Source organism: Benincasa hispida, chromosome 5 (assembly GCF_027475165.1).
Source record: "Benincasa hispida cultivar pf3 chromosome 5, pf3_genome.v1.1, whole genome shotgun sequence".
Classification (NCBI taxonomy): Eukaryota; Viridiplantae; Streptophyta; class Magnoliopsida; order Cucurbitales; family Cucurbitaceae; genus Benincasa; species Benincasa hispida.
In genome coordinates, this window is record NC_143482.1 from 13256377 (window position 1) to 13273557 (window position 17181).

General features: G+C 30.9%; 1 protein-coding gene and 1 pseudogene across 1 annotated transcript; one reads left to right on the forward strand and one right to left on the reverse strand.

Moving 5' to 3' along the window:
- Positions 1-3679: 3679 nt before the first annotated feature.
- Positions 3680-5926, reverse strand: LOC120069266 (Single hybrid motif superfamily protein). Its single transcript, XM_039020988.2, has 4 exons — positions 5749-5926; positions 5440-5528; positions 4754-4924; positions 3680-4036 (listed from the first exon to the last, which is right to left on the reverse strand). The coding sequence occupies exons 1-4, from the start codon at positions 5855-5857 to the stop codon at positions 3908-3910; spliced, it is 498 nt and encodes a 165-aa protein (XP_038876916.1). The 5' UTR covers positions 5858-5926; the 3' UTR covers positions 3680-3907.
- Positions 5927-15839: 9913 nt separating this feature from the next.
- Positions 15840-16832, forward strand: LOC150035916 (uncharacterized; annotated as a pseudogene).
- The last annotated feature ends 349 nt before the right edge of the window (positions 16833-17181 follow it).

Consider the following 17181-nt stretch of genomic DNA (forward strand, 5'->3'; position numbering starts at 1 on the left):
ATATTACATAGAATCGTAAAGGTACGTCTATCCATTTGGGTGCTTTCAGGATATGCCAAGTCACTCTCGTAAATTAGGCGAAGAAGGTCAACTGCTTAATGCAGTGCCTAGCATATGTCGGTTGTCTCTCTATCCTTCGATAGTTGTTCAATAACATGGTTAGTGTTATGAACAACTATATTTGAGAGTGCGAAAAAATTCTCATGATCGAAAAGAGGTCTTCAACAGTATCCATCTTTATAGGGAAAGGGATACACAAGTTGTTCCTGAAAGGGTAAGGTATTTGGCGAATTATGTTTCATGATTAAGAAAGAATAGCAAACGATGTCAAGCGTCGGTATTGAGCATATTGGGTTATAGTTTAGATTTATGGTGTTATTTCCCAATGTACCTATAATAATCTAAAAGTACATGTTTTCAAGGGCTTAGTGGGTTTTTTTTCCTAAGGATAGGATTGAGAGTATTTTAGTTAAGTCTTTTTAAGGGCCTAGTGGGTTCTTTTCTTTTCTTTTTTTTTTTAAGGGCTCAATGTACCAATAGTAATCTAAACTTGTCATAATCCTAGTTCCTAGGACAACAAATTTTCACCGAAAGATGTGTTAAAACGATGTATATAGAAAAAAAAATATGCATTTTTCCATATTTTCAAAACTTGGTGAACCGATTGTATGAATATTGGTGTGCAATATTTTTTTAATTCTTATGTCACCGATTAGAAACTATATTTTTCAGAAATTAAACATTGGTTATAATATTAATACCATCGTTTCATTACAATTACATAATTTAAAAAAAAAAATCAATTTTGATTGTGAAACGATAGTAAGACATACTAAAATTAATCTTGAAACTAGCTTGATAATAACACACCAAAATGTATAGAATATGATCTTAGTGAAGCTGGAAAAAAAAAAAAAGAAAGAATTGAAATGAACGTACTATTAGATAAAAAAAAAATTACATAACAGTACTATTTCACCCATAATTCATAAAAAAATTGAGAAGTATCAGAGGAGGTGAAAAATAATGAGGATCTCGCTGATCCTCATTGTTTTTCACCCATTGAAATGAACGTATTATTAGATAAATAAAATTACATAACATTACTATTTCACCCATAATTCATCAAAAATTTGAGAAGTATCCGAGGAGGTATGAGCGAGATCCTCATTGTTTTTCACCCATTGAAATGAACTTATTGTTAGATAAAAAAAAATTACATAATAGTACTATTTCACCCATAATTCATAAAAAATTTGAGAAGTATCAGACTAAAAAATATAATGTCGCCAACCATTAATAAAAAAATTTGTGAACTAGTATTTTAAAAAAAAATGTGACCAACAATTAAGAAATAACATATTTCCATAAAAAAAAAATAAGTCCTAAAAAAAGGGAGATACTCTGAATCTCAAAATAATAAACCTCCTCAAACTAATTAGGAATGATTTGTGCAATTAGTTTGGACACCACAAGAAACACAAAATAATGATAGTTAGATTAGAAATAAAATAAAATAAATTGAACTAAGAAGTAACCAATAAAAAAAAATTGAACTTTTTTAGTGGAGAAAGACTGTGGAAATATGAAATGTGGAAAAAGATAGTGGAAATATAGTGGAGAAAGACAGTGGAAATATAAAACGTATGAGTGGGAAGTCATCTATATATAGAAGAGGGAGAAAGAAGAGGGAGAAAGAAGTGGTTGTTGAAGAGAGTTGGGTGCATTTATTAAAGAGTGAAATTAATTTAACCTCATTAATTAAGGAGTGAAATTAATTTGAGTGTTAGTTGGAAGTAAGTAGCAGCCACGTTGGTAGTAAAGTCAAGTAAATAGAAATAGTAAAGTCAAGTAAATAGAAATAACATATTTTCATTAAAAAAAAAAAAAAGGATCTCGCTCATGAGGATCTTCATGAGCGAGACCTCATTTCTAGCGAGATTTTCTTCTAGAGCGAGATCCTCATCACAAAATTAGCGAGATTCGGCCCACATTTCTAGCGAGATTTCGGCCCACATTTCTAGCGAGATTTTCTTCTAGAGCGAGATCCTCATCACAAAATTAGCGAGATTGGGCCCACATTTCTAGCGAGATTTCCTTCCAAAGCGAGATCCTCATCACAAAATTAGCGAGATTCGGCCCACATTTCTAGCGAGATTTCCTTCCAGAGCGAGATCCTTATTCAAAATTAGCGAGATTCGGCCCACATTTCTAGTGAAACTTCCTTCCAGAGCGAGATCCTCATCACAAAATTAGCGAGATTCGGTCCACATTTCTAGCGAGATTTCCTTCCAGAGCGAGATCCTCATCACAAAATTAGCGAGATTCAGTCCACATTTCTAGCGAGATTTCCTTCTAGTGCGAGATTTTCATCATAAAATTAGCGAGATTTCACTTGTCCAGGGTTGAAGTTTCGACTTATGTACAACCCTTTATACATATTGTTTCCAAGTTTTTTTTTGTTTGTCAAGTTATGTATGTCGAAACTTCAACCTACGACAACCCTAATATACATATTGTTTCCAAGTTTTTCTTTGTTTGTCGAGTTCTGAACGTTCGACATCTACATTAATCCAATCCTCAACCCTCGACTTCTAGCAAAACAACAATATTTCTCTGATATAAAAGGCCTAATATTTCTCTAATATAATAAGTTTTGAAAACAACCATATCAATATAAAAAGTCCTCGTTTTGAGGGAATAAAAAATGAGAGTTTTGAGTGGGTAAAAAAGGGATTTTAATAACCCATAGGTTTTCTTTATGGGCTTAACAAACCTGAATAATAAATACCTACCCAACTCAACTCAACTCATACCCATTTATCAAACACACCTAAATGAAATAGACATGTCTATGAAACATAGACTACCTACATCTTGTCAAAAAGACCTTATATGAAATTCACTATTCCTTGGATTGGTTTTGGGCCTTTCTTACTGCCCATAATTGTAACAAATGGAAAAAGTAAGTCAGAGATCTTTTAGATATTTTCTCCAATTTTAAAATCTTAGCAACCAGAGCTTATTACTAAAATTCTATGACAAAAAGAAAAAGTAATTTTTACCCTAATTAAAAAAAAAAAAAAAAATTCTTCTATCTCCTTTATACTTGAAATTAAAATTAATTTAGGCTTTATTTGTTAACCATTTCTGTTTTGATTTTTTATTTTTGAAAATTAAGATGTTTTCTCTCAATTTCTTACAATGATTTATATCTTTTTTTGGTAAAAGAGTTGAATTATTAGCCAACTTCCCAAAACAAAAAGAGTTTTTTAAAAACTATTTTTTTTAGTTTTTAAAATTTGGTTTAGTTTTAAAACTACTTTTAAAATATAGCCAACAAAACTTGAAAGCTAATGGATGGAAGTGGGATTTGTGAGCTTCATTTTTAAAAAATCAGGAAGTATCATTAAGACATCATCATTTTCCTTCACCATTTCATCCACGGTGACTTCAGATGACATCCAAAACAAAGGAGATCAGAAAATGCGTCATCAATTTTCAAGTTTTTCACTAAAAATTATAAAATATAGTTTTATTAGGAACATTTCAATAAGTGTGTATATATATATATGTGCATATTCAGTTATTCATTATATGGGTTTATAAATAACTCATCTCGGTTTCATTCTAAAGTTGGAAGCCTTATGAATTCAATCAAATTCAGAACATTCAAGAATTAATGACCAAAATTAAGGCATAGAAATTCAACTAATTTCAAAGTGGGATAAACATTCAAGAAAGAATGTAGTTCAGATGCTTAGGCACATTTCAACTCACAATGAACTTGTAATTATTTTGGCTCTCTTTCCCCATAGAAATTGCTTCTGATATGTCAACAATTCAAGCAGCTTTGAAAAGGAATTAGCTTAAGCTCTGTTTGGAGATACATATTTGTTGTTCAGCTTTAGTGGGCTGCATCTTCTTCCTCACAAAACTTTGTATATTCCTTTGGACCAAACAAGGAATCTAATTCAGCTGGATTGCTTGGCTTCACTTTTATCATCCATCCCCCTTCATATGGACTTGAATTGATCTTCATTTCATGAACATGGAAGTAAATAAATCAATAATATACTTGTTATGACAGAAACAAAATAGACAAGCAAAGAATAAAGAACAAGAAGAAATCGGCACAGAAATTTATGTGGTTCACTAATAGTGTGTTAGCTATGTCCACGGTAAGGAAGAAAGCAGTTTATTATTAGAGAGAATATCATATAATACAAACAATAGAGATGCTACTAGGATTAGAGAGATTATATATAGCACCTCTCTAAACCCTAGGCCAAAAAACATAAATAACGCATGTACAAATTGAAATTAGGTTTTGGGGTGTTACCCTGAGCCCCCACCCATCTTGTTGATCGGACAATGAGAACTCGTGCATGGTTATTCAGGACACCAAGTAACAGATTCAAGACATTCCAACAATACTACGTTGAGACTAAATTTACCATATCTTTTTGTAACATGTAATTTCTGGGCTCTTCTTGGTTTCATTTTAGTCTTTGTAACTTTGTCTACGCAATAACCTAATCCATATGTTAAATATCTAATTACCTAGTAACTAAGTACATATATTAGATTAAGTACATTGAGAAAAAGCACATGAATCAAAATGAAACAGACAGAAAACTCACAAATGAAACATTAAAGTTAGCAGAATACGGGACTCGGAACCGTGATTTGTTTATCAAGCAAATGCAGAGTCCAAGGACTTGGCAAAAAGAATATGAGAATTTGGAATTACCAAACCAGGGGATTCCTTAAGCTGTGGGTTAACTTCAACAATCTCACCAGAGATTGGGGAGTTGATATCACTGGTTGCTTTCACACTCTCCACAGCTCCAAAGCTCTTACCTTGAGAAACTGAACCGCCTGATTCTGGCAGATCCACAAACACCACTTCTCCCAAATGATCCTGTGAAGATGCATGAGAACAAAACGCTTCCAACCCAAGATTGTGTACAAGTATAAATGCAAAGTTTCTAAAATGAAGCGATGTAAAAGTTGTTATAACAAAAGCTTGAATCAGTTTCAATGGAAAAATGGAGAAACAGCACAAGGAATCTTGTAACTATCAAGTTTCCTTATCCAAAGAGCATTCCAAAATTTAGGTAAAATTATAAGCTCAGCACTTGGGCTAATTAGTTCTGTATTTTAAAAAGTTTTTCATGAGTCTCAAAATTTTCAATTTTAGTCTAATATGGCCCAACAATTAAACCTGACACTAACACAACCCTTCCAACCTATCACGTCATTAAAAACTTTCTAAAGAACTTAAAAGATTTATTATAAACTTTTCAAATAACGAGACTAAATAGACACAATTCTAAAAGTTCATGGCTCAAACTTAGAATTTCACCTAAAATTCAGGCAAACAAGAGTTACATTATTTGGAAAATGATCAATTTCATGGAAAAAAAGAGAGAGAACCTGAGCATGGTCAGTGATGCCAACGGTAGCAACAGAGCCTTCATGCTTCACCCACTCATGCGAAGAAGCGTACTTCAGCCCATCCAAAACTGCAAAACCAACCAAAAAGCGTTACAAATTAAAAATAAAACAACCCCTCTTTTATCATACCCAGATTAAAAATAAGTAAATAAACAAATAAACATAATTGAGAATCATAAAACCCAACAGCACAAAAACGGTACCCGAGTGTAAAAAACAAACTCAAAGTTCACAGAGACATTTACACAAACAGTTTGCATGCAAAATAAGAAATGGCAAAAAAACTACCCGTGGAGAAGCATCTGGAGAGAGAGAATGAAGGAGAGAGATGGGTTTTTGACGAAGATGAGAGTCTGAGTGCATTGGCAGTAGAAGAAGCCCACATTCTAAGAGCCATGGCTTTTTTTTTTCTCCTTTCGTTTAATTTGCTCTGTTTTGTTCTTCTTCTTCTTCCTCTGTTTTGCTATCAGCAAAGAATAAAAGAAAGTTTTGAAATTTTTGATTCACGCTTTATCTTCGATGGATGGTGGGCAGTGACTGCCTAATCTATAAACTGCTTTTTTTTTTCTTTTTTTTTTCTCATATTTTTTCTTTGTTCGAGTGATTTTCACTCTTTTTTCTTCCATATCATCATCATCATCTGAAGAGCCATGGCCTGATAATGACCCCATGATAATGGTATACGATATTAAATTTTCATCAATATTTTCAACAATTCACTAAATACAAGGGTTGATAATAAATTAGAATAAATAATTAATAAATAAATAATAGAAAGTTAAAATATCATCTTCATCCTCGATTTTGGAGTTTACTTAAAATTAGTGTATGTACTTTCAATACATCTTATTTTTTAATCTCTACGATAAATCTATTGTTGATTATTTCAAAAATATTTGATTATCTATTACCATTTATATTATAAAAATTGGAAACATTTCAAATATTGTATTTTCCATTAAAAATACTATTTTTATTAGACTGAGTACAACAAGGCAACAACAATCATAACTCACTACTCTCGAAAGAAGGAGAAAATACTATCTAGACAATATTTTCATCTTAATCTTTCTCTCTCAAAGTAAATTCATCTTGATGACTTTGAAGCTTGTTCTCATTTTTTATTTGTCATGTGGGTTCTGCATAGATTGTTCTCGAATGTGGATTTGTCTTGAGGATTTTGCAACTTATTCTCGAAGTTATAGTTCTTGAGTTTGGAAATTATCTGAGATTTGAAGTGATTTTGGGTTTCAAAATGCGTGTTTAATTCTCAATAGTTTGGAGAATGTTATGTTTTCTAAATTCTCTCTAGAACTTCTTTTAGTGTCTTTGACTTCCACTCGTGATCTTCTGAGGTTTTGATTCCATTAGTTTTAGATAGTCTTTTGATATTTTGAAAGTATTTTGAGCCTCGATCTTAATCTTTAAAGAACAAAAATAGATCTTCAAGAGAGATACACTCTTCAGAACTTCAAAGCTTTACAGTCTTCTAGTCTTTAGAGTTTCAAGAGAGTTATATTATCAAATAGTAAGTGCTCCAATTTTTGAAACTTTAGGGGCCGTTTGATTTAAGGTTTCCTAGATGTATGAGAATAAAGGATGCTTGGAAATGTCTGGGAATAGAATGTCTGGTAATTAAAGATGGCCGTGTTTGGTTGTATATCATAATGCTATCAGAATTTTATGAACAAAAATTGTGTTTGCATTTATTTTATGAAATTAAGCATGAAAATTTTATTATAATTTTCGTAGATTAATAAATTAAAGAATAAACAACATTCAATATATCGATAAAAAAAATTAATTAATTATGAATCATTAATAGTTTTAATTATTAATATTTAAAAGTTGAGTAATTTATAATTAAAAATAACCAATTAATATATTTAATGAACGTCATACTAATTATAATTTAGGAGTCAATCATTTTTATAATTAATTAAGCTAGAAATTAGTAATTTTAGTTTTAATTAAATAATATAAAAAAATATAATCGATATATTATATAAAAATTGAAAAAATAGATAAAATATGATTTATTAATAAAGAATAATAATTGTTTTGTAAATATGATATGCTAATAATAAATGGAGTAATAAAAAATAATAACAATAAATAATTAATTTATTATAAATAATCAATAATGATTATATGTTCATAATGAATGATCAAATTAAAACACTCTCCATAAATAATTATTTGATTATTAAAAAAACAATAAAGTAATAAATTATAATTATTGGGAAAAAAATGAAGTTTTATACTACCTAAATTTAAGATATTGTTGGGTAATAAATTAATAATTTCGTAAAAAACAACTCTATTCATTTAATAAATTTTTATTATAAAAATAAGTTAAGTAAATATTTTATTAGATTAGTATTGATTTATTAAAATAAATATTTATATAATTTTTGTTAAATTAATATTAATTATTTAACTATTTTCAAAGTGAATTATATATAAAATGAAAAACAGAGGGAGAGAGAAAAAGAAAAAATCCAAAGTATTAGAAGGAAATCGACAACATTGTCCGTAGAAATGAAGGTATCTAGGAATAGCTTAGTCCAGGCAAAACGTTATATTCCCAAATAATGAATTGAAAAGGGTGAAACAAATATGAGATTTGGATGCTCGTTTCATTTCTCATGCAAAAAACTCTCCAACTAAAGATTCAAGGTTTAGGTACTCAATACATCCGATCCTCTTCCATAAGGCAAGACTCCCTAGGTGAAGGGGCTTACATGGGCTTGGATCTAGTTTTTTTGGGCCCATAATTAAGTTGGGTTTGGACTTAGTTTTTTTTAAAAGAAAAAAATTGTAGGAAATGGCCACATTTTTTCCTCCCATTTTTACCCTATGGTGACTTTAATCCCAAATTTCTTCTCCTAAAATTTTGTTTTTTAAATTTCATTTTCCACACTTTTAAATCTTATTTTTCATTTATGAAATCAGTTTTTTTCCAAAATTCTTATCATATCTTCCCACATTATAAATTCAATTACAATTTTTTAAGATCTACTAATATGTATGTAGCAATCTTAACCACCTTTTTATATTATGTCGTTTATTTACAACATCAACATTCTATACTTACATGTTTTACAAGTTTTTGTGCATGATAATCCTACAAACAGAGATTGTAAATGTCAAGTTGTGTCTCGAGAAAAGTTGCTAAAATCTCTACGTAAATTATTCACACATCTTTCTAAAACAAGCAAAATTGGAGAATTGAAGAGTATGGAAGACAACTTTCAAACCCTAACGAGAGAAGCTACCAATGGAAGGGATTGGAGCCATCCATTGCAAAAATTTGAAGCAACCCCTCTTAGAAGTCAATAAACATGAAATAATTTTGCAATTTCTCATGTAGTGGAGGAGTAGCGTGTAGTTATTGGCCATATTAATTGTCATATTTACAGATTGAGGAGCTATTATGAGAAAATTAGAAGTGAATAATGTTCTCTTATTCAGTAACTAATGGAGAAACTCTCGTCTATCGAGTTTTAACTGCTTTGATTGAGAAAACTCAGGTGGAGAAAGTTATTTTTCGATGTATATATAATATTTACAAATAAATACTATGTATTATATATATATATACACTTTACTAGGAACATTGCCCAAGTAGAAGAGATTATTTGTATTATATATACACTTTAATTACATAAAAAAAATACAATGTACTTAGCTAGAAAGTTATCCCGTAGAGGGGATTATGTGTTTATTTATATACATCAAATTTGTTTGATAGGTTATGCAAGTGTTCTCCGAATGGACATTGCTTGATAATAAAGATGTATTACAATGTATTTACATGGCTTAGTCTAAGGAACATTAAATTATTTTTTAGTATGTGTGTCAAAATGTGACAAATATTTTAATTGTTTATAGGTAGAAAGTATTTGTTAACACTTACTTAGAGTCCGAGTGTGAAACTTAATAAATTCATAATTAGAGGTTATTTAGAAAAAATTATTGGTTGAATGTCTGCCCCCGAACTCTCCCTTTTTTCAATATGATGTATTTTCATGACTCAACAAAGATTTCAGTTAATTAAGTTCAATTATCTATGGGTTTTTTTTTTTAGTACATTGTATTTTAGTATTTATATGACTCAAACAAATATTTTAACCGTTTTATTTGTGTGGTTAGCTCGATCTCGATAGGTACTTATTTTTTAAAGGAAATATAATGTATATGATGTGATTTAAAAAGTTGGTAGAAAATTAAACGCCTCTTTTGCCTCTTTGCCTTGTTGCTTCTCATACTTATACCGGGTTTTTTTTTTTTTTTTTTAAGGAAAACATTTTTTTAGTTTGTTGAACTATTATATGAATTGGAGGTGTTTTCATACTTTTTAGTCCAGTTGTTTATATTCTATATATTATTTTTAGTTTATTAGATTTGTTTTTAAAATACACCATAATCATAGCAATTTTATTTGAGAGGTAAATCTGACCATTTATAGATTTTAAAATCCAATAGATTTAATAATTTGGTATTTTTAAAATCTAATAGATTTAATAATTTGGTATTTTCTAAGTTTACATAGTTTTAGTCATTTTTCAAAAATATCATCCTATTTTAACCATTTATCCAGTCAACTCTTTCTTTTTTCCACTTTTCTACCGCGAACATGAATCAGATTGACCTTGGACCCGATCAATTTAATTTACAATTTATACCAAACTTAGTTATTGGCCAAATAATCAATTGTGTGCCTCATTACCATTAAATTCGACCAATTTTGTTGTTATGATCAAATGACCAGAAAGAAGACACATGATATTTCAATCTACGACACATGTCTTGAAATTAGTCCAAATTTAATAATTTGTAATTTCGACATTAATTTGAGAGATGACATGGTGATATGTGAATGATCCAAAATTTATCATTCAACATAGCAATCATCATTTCCATATCCATTAGAAAATAAATAGAATCCCTCTCAATTTAAGATTTTTCCTATTATCCTCTTGAAATATATAATTATTTCGTTGGAGGATAAATTTTTAGCAATCAAAATTCACCACATTCATCACAAAAAAAAAAAAAAAAAAAAAGTCTCATTTTATTAAATTTATGGACAATTAAGAATTAATATTTGCCATAAAATAAAGTTTGGAGACCAAACAAATGACAAATTAGAAAATGTCACATTTCTTTTTTCTGATCATCTGATCACAATAATTAAGGTTGGACCACGATGGATAATTTGGTCTGTAAGTCACTTATGCCTAAAGTCCAATCCAATTCAATCTCATAATGGAAAATTGGTTCAAAGAAAAGGTTGGACCTAGGAAATACTTTGGCACAAACCCAAGTCCAATTGTTGGCCCAAAAGAAAATGATGCCCAGGCCCACAAAATCCTATAAACATATTTTTCCTTCATCGTAGTGGTGGAGAAAAATAAAAAACTGGAGCTCTGAATATTCGAGGAATCTTATGAAGCTCTAAAGATTACAAGACTAAAGCTTCAAAATTCCAAAGAGTGATATGAAAACTGAAACTTAGAGATATTTACACAAAATATTGGAATGTCTTGAATTCGTTTGTTGACGCTTCAAACAACAAAGTATTGGGATTTCGCTATTTAACATATTTATTTATTTGTGGTTATTTACGATTATAACCTTAGGGTTTAGAGCAGTGTGCTATATAAACTCTCTAACTCTAAGATGCCGTTTGTGTATTCAGAAAAACATTCTCTTTCATAATACTGTTCTCTCTCTATCTATGGACATAATTAACCTATCGTTAATAAATCATATAAATTTGTATGTTATGTTTTCTATTTTTTATATTTTTTAATTGTCCATTTGGTAACACAAACAGCTTGCATGCAAAACAGGAAAGAGCGAAAAAAAACTACCAGTGGAGAAGCATCTGAAGAGAGAGAATGGAGGAGGGAGATGGATTTTAGATGAATAGAGTCTGAGTGCATTGGCAGTAAAAGAAGCCCACATTCTAATAGCCATAGTTTTTGTTTAATTTGCTTTGTTTTATTGTTCTCCCTCGTCTGTTTTGCTAACAGCAAAGAATAAAAGAAATGTTTAAACATTTCGTATATTGTATGTTTTTTCTAGTAAAAATATTATTTTTTAGAAGTAAAGAACGAACACAACCCACTACTTTTGGTTCTTTTAAATTTATTTGAAGAGCTTTAGGGCCTGTTTGGGTCCAAGATTAGAGTGAGGTGGAGTGGACTACTTGTTTGAGGCTCCAACTATTTTTAGATGGAGCTCCAATTATACTTCACACTTTAATCCTAGGGGAACTGTTCCAAACCCCACGATACACTGTTTCCATCTTCTCCATCGCATTCGTGTCTCCTTTCTTGTCCGATCGTTCTCCCTTGATTTTCTCCTTTCTTGTCCGATCGAACACTATGCTTAGATTTCAATCTTCCTTCTCTTTATTTCTCCGGCTTCAAATCTGGTTTTGGTGTCATCAGATCTAGTTTCACATTTCACAGATCTATAGATCGTGTCTCTTCCCCTTCCCGCTTCAAACAATCTCTCTCTCGCCGTTCCAAAACTTTGATTCCCTTTTCTGCTTTATTCGATCTTCTCACTCTGTCGAAATAGGCTTTGGAGCTAAGTAGGGGGAGGTCAAGATTTGGAGCTTGGTAGGGGGGTGTCGAAGATAAATCTTCTTTTTCCCTTTCCCAGCCGATGATGAATTTTTTTTTTTTTCTTTTCAGTTTTAGCTCAAAATTTTGTAAATTAGTGGACAAATTATTTGATGTTCCTTATTTTGCTTTCAAATTATGCTCTTCATTATATTGAATTCTTTTGCTTTGAATTATTATCGTCTCTGAAAAACACACATATTATGTTGAGTTATGCTTGTACAATGGCTATCAAAGATTTAAAAAAAAAAAAATTAAATCTCTAACTTTGTTAATTTTTATTTAGAATTTACTTAGAAATGTAAATAAATGTAGCATAATTTCACATGAAAAAAAATTATTATGTATATGTTATGTTCTTTGTTGTTGAAGAAAAGAAAACCTCACATGAGAGTATTATCTTTGTCATGTTAGTCTAGGTTAGTCTTTACCAAGTAAGATATGTTATGTTCTTCATTGTTATTACTGTCTCTGTAAAAAATTTATTCATTTCAGTCTTTGTTTGTCCATTGCTTGTCCAATTTGTAACTTTTGACCTCCGTTTGACCATTGTTTATTGTATATTGATTGACAGCGGTTCTTAGGTACTGTTTAGTGCATTCATCATTAGCATATTCCCTATTTTTAGGATGATTTATTGTATATTGATGGACACTAATTGTTAGGTAATGTTTAATAGTATTCATCATTGCCATATCTTTTTTTGGATGGTCTATTCTATATTTACTAACAATGGTTGTTAGTTACTATTTATTGTATTCACACAACTATATATATGTATCTCACTTCACTTCAACTAAGGCCAAACCCATTCCATCTACTTGCTTAATGCAATCAGTAATTATTTCTCTTCACTCCAACATTTTCTTATTCTGTGTTATTTCTCGTGTCTCCAACATTTTCTTATTCTGTGTTATTTCTCTTGTCCCCAACATTTTCTTATTCTGTGTTATTTCTCTTGGTTTACTGCATTCATCTTGTTGATTTCTCATTTATCATATTCATGATATTATCTGAAATTCAAGTTTCAATGAATGAATTTCATAACTATGAGGTTGGACCCTATTCCATTTTTTGTTTTTTTGTACTTTATAATTATGCTCTCACTTGTCTTCAAGTATAAGGACAAACACATTCCATCTACTTCATAAATGCAAATGATATGTCTTCTCTCTCTTTATCCAACATTTTTCTTTATTACGGTTGTTGACTAGTGTACTAATGTTGTTTATTGTAATTTGTTTTAGGGTTGGTCTTATGCGAATCAACTGGATCAAACATTGTTTACCAACTTTCTCTTACTAAGGTGTTTACATGCACTTAAATATATGTTACTTTTGTTAATTGTTTCTTATATTTGTTATTTTTGTAATTTGATTTTTTACTATATTTGGATGATTGACTGTAATAATATCACAACCTAATATTCGTTGCTATATTTGTAATTTATTTTTATTTGTATTTATTTATTATTATTATTATTTTGTGTTCATTCTTTTGCAACTTTAAATTAAAAACAGATTTTCATGACAATTAGTTAAAAAAATATATAAAAATTGGAAAATTTCTGCAGTTGGTATGTATTATTATTATGAAATAAGAAAAAGTAACAAAAAAAACCATTAGAATAAGGGCAATAGAATAAGGGAGCAAATAAGAAAGATGATAATAAATTATTTTCTCAATTGATATGTATTTCAAGAGTTTCAAATAACTACTAGTGTGTTTTCAACAATTTTGTTTTATCAATGTGTTGCAAAGGAGTGAGACAAATACAAACAAACAATTTCGATGAAAATTTTTGTTATTTTTAGCATCCACAACCAACAGATAATATTCACTCCCTTTTTTCTTTTCGTAAACAACAAAAAAAATGTTATAAATGGTAAAAAAATCAAAGTTTCTTTATATATAGCATGACTAAGTTTATGGTATTAGAAAATAAAAACTTTTTGGAATTTGACTAAGTTTATTTTTGGAATTTGACTAAGTTTACATAAACAAAATAATATATATATATATATATATATATATATATATATATATAAAGTTATATAAAAAGTTTTGTTTTTTTAAGTAATATAAAAACAGTATATTAGAAAAAAAACAGTGTTAACATGACTAAGAAATATTTTTGGAATTTGACTAAGTTTATTTTTTAGTTTTGTAATTATTTTATGATCTAAAATTTTTCTTTCAGGACCAGTTCCAAATTTATAAGTACATAACGGACCCAACAGAACTAGTTACAATACTAACAGGATTTACAGCTTCACAACGTCAGTTACTTTTAATACTAGAGTTATTACTGAATGACCATAGAAGGATAGGAAACACATCACATGACAGTAGACATCGTATTAGACAATTAGCATACTTTCGACTCATTCATGAGTCCGATTTATATTGTCATCAAAGTACAAGAATGGATAGAAGATGTTTTGCCATTTTAGGTCATTTACTTAAGACAACTGGTGGATTAGTTGGAACTGAAGTTATAGATGTGGAGGAGATGGTTGCTATGTTCTTATATATTTTAACCCATGACGTTAAGAACCGGATAGTTCAAAAAGAATTTGTATGGTCTGGTAAAACTGTTTCTAGGCATTTCAACACTGTTTTATTAGCGGTGTTACGATTACACGACGTGTTGTTAAAAAAAACTTTGTCGGTCACAAACTTGTATACAGATCCACAATGGAAATGGTTTGAGGTACAATTCAACTACACCAACATTAGTTCGACATGACTTATTTCTTAGGAGAACGTATGTGCATGAATATTTCTGATTTTGTTCGAATGCAGAATTGTATGGGTGCATTCGATAGCACGTACATCAAGGTAAATGTCAGTGCAACTGATCGCCCAAGGTATAGGACGAGGAAGGGTGAAATTGCAACAAATGTACTCAGTGTGTGTGATACAAATGGCGACTTTGTGTTCGTCTTATCAAGGTAGGAAGGATCCGCAGCTAATTCTTGAGTTCTCAGAGAGGCAATATCACGACCTAATGGACTGAAGGTTTTGAAAGGTAACTAGCTACACATACCATCTCTCCCTACTCATTGTATTTGTAATATAAGGTTTGAAACGATTGGATGTTCAACAGGGTATTATTATCTATGTTATGTTGGATACCCAAATGCAGAGGGTTTTTTGGCTCCATATAGAGGCGAAATATATCATCTTTCAAAGTGGCATGGAGGAGGTAATGCACCAACAACTCCATGAGAATTTTTTAACATGAACATTCTTTTGCACAGAATGTCATCAAGAGAACGTTCGGGTTATTGGAGGGTAGATGGGAAATCTTGCGAGGGAAATCATACTACCTAGTGCAAATCCAATGTCGAACCATCATAGCGTGTTGCCTTCTACACAATCTTATCAATAGGGAGATGACTAATAGTAAACTGACCGAGGATTTGGATGAGGTGGATTCAAGCTTGCTACAACTGGGGGAGATGAGATAAATTATATCGAGAGTTCAAATGAATAGATCCAATGGAGGGATGAACTGGTGCAATGGATGTTTACTGAATGGGAGTTGCATACCGTGTAATGCCTTTATACTTTTTGTTTATTTTAGTGCCTTTATGAACAATTTCATTCGAAACTCTCTCATTATGTTTACTATATTTTGTGCTTAACTTTACCCATGAACTCTCTCATTAGATTTTCTACAAACTACTTGTCATTTATTGTTTAATTATATTAAAATATGTACGTGTATACACTAAAATGTCAAGTTCCTCAAGAGCCTCGAAGCACACTTGGACTAAAGAGGAAGAAGCGAAGCTGGTCGAGTGCTTGGTGGCGTTGGTCGCATCTGGTGGATGGAGATCAGACAATGGGACGTTTCGACCTGGCTACTTGGCACAACTACAACATTTGATGGCTGAGAAGTTGCCCGACTGTAATATCCAAGGATCACCAACTATAGATTGTCGAGTCAAATCCCTGAAAAAAACTTACCAAGCGATCGCAGAAATGAGAGGACCAGCTTGTAATGGATTTGGCTAGAATAAGGAATTCCAATGCATCACTGCAGAGAGGGAGTTATTTGATTGATGGGTGAAGGTACAGTTTTGTCTAAATTAATTTATGAATATTGGTAACAAAATCATAACATCCACTTCACCCTTCATGCGGAGTCATCTTGCAGCAAAGGGGCTTCTACACAAATCGTTCCCATACTATGATGATCTAGCCTACATCTTTGGCAAGAATTGGGCTACGGGAGGATGGTCAGAGACCTTTATGGACGTCGGGTCTAACATATCAAACCATATGAATGATGGAGTTCCTATTCATTAATCACAGGATCCAAACATCCCCATGATGTCTAATCAGGGAATGGACATGTCACAGGATGACATGCATGGAACACGTATCGGTTGAAGCACTGAAGAAGGAAATGCTTCGAGAGGAAGTAAGAGGAAGCGAAGTGGGAATCAATATAAAATGGCAAAGATTGTTAGGAATGCGATAGTATTTGCAAATGACCAATTGAAGGCGATTGTAGAATGGCCGAAAGAGAAGCGTGCAACTGAAGTTGAACTACGTACAGAAGTTGTAAACCAACTTTAAGATATTCCTAAATTGCATAACCGATAGAGAGTGAAACTTATGCAAATCGTATTCCACAGCGTGCAAGATATGAAGAGCTTCTTATCCATTCCTATAGCCCTAAAGTTGGACTATTGCAACCTTCTCCTTGAAGAGAATGTTTGATCAACCCGTGTTTTAGACTGTTTTTCAATAATGAACAATGATTAGTTTGTTTCAATTATGCATTTAAGTTTGTAGTACATTTGGTACCTAAAAAAAAAGGTCATATTTTAATCATGCAATTAAGGGTGTTCAAGAAACCTGATGACCCAAAAAAACCGATCAACCCAACCCGGGTTCAAATAAACAAAAAATTTATGGGTTGGATTGGTTCATGGGTTCACCTAATATAACCCAAATCAACCCGAACTAACCCGAATTTATTATTACCTTTAGAATATTTTATTTTGTTACTTATAACATGATTATTTATACATATATTGATTTTAATTTTATTTAATTCCAATATTTT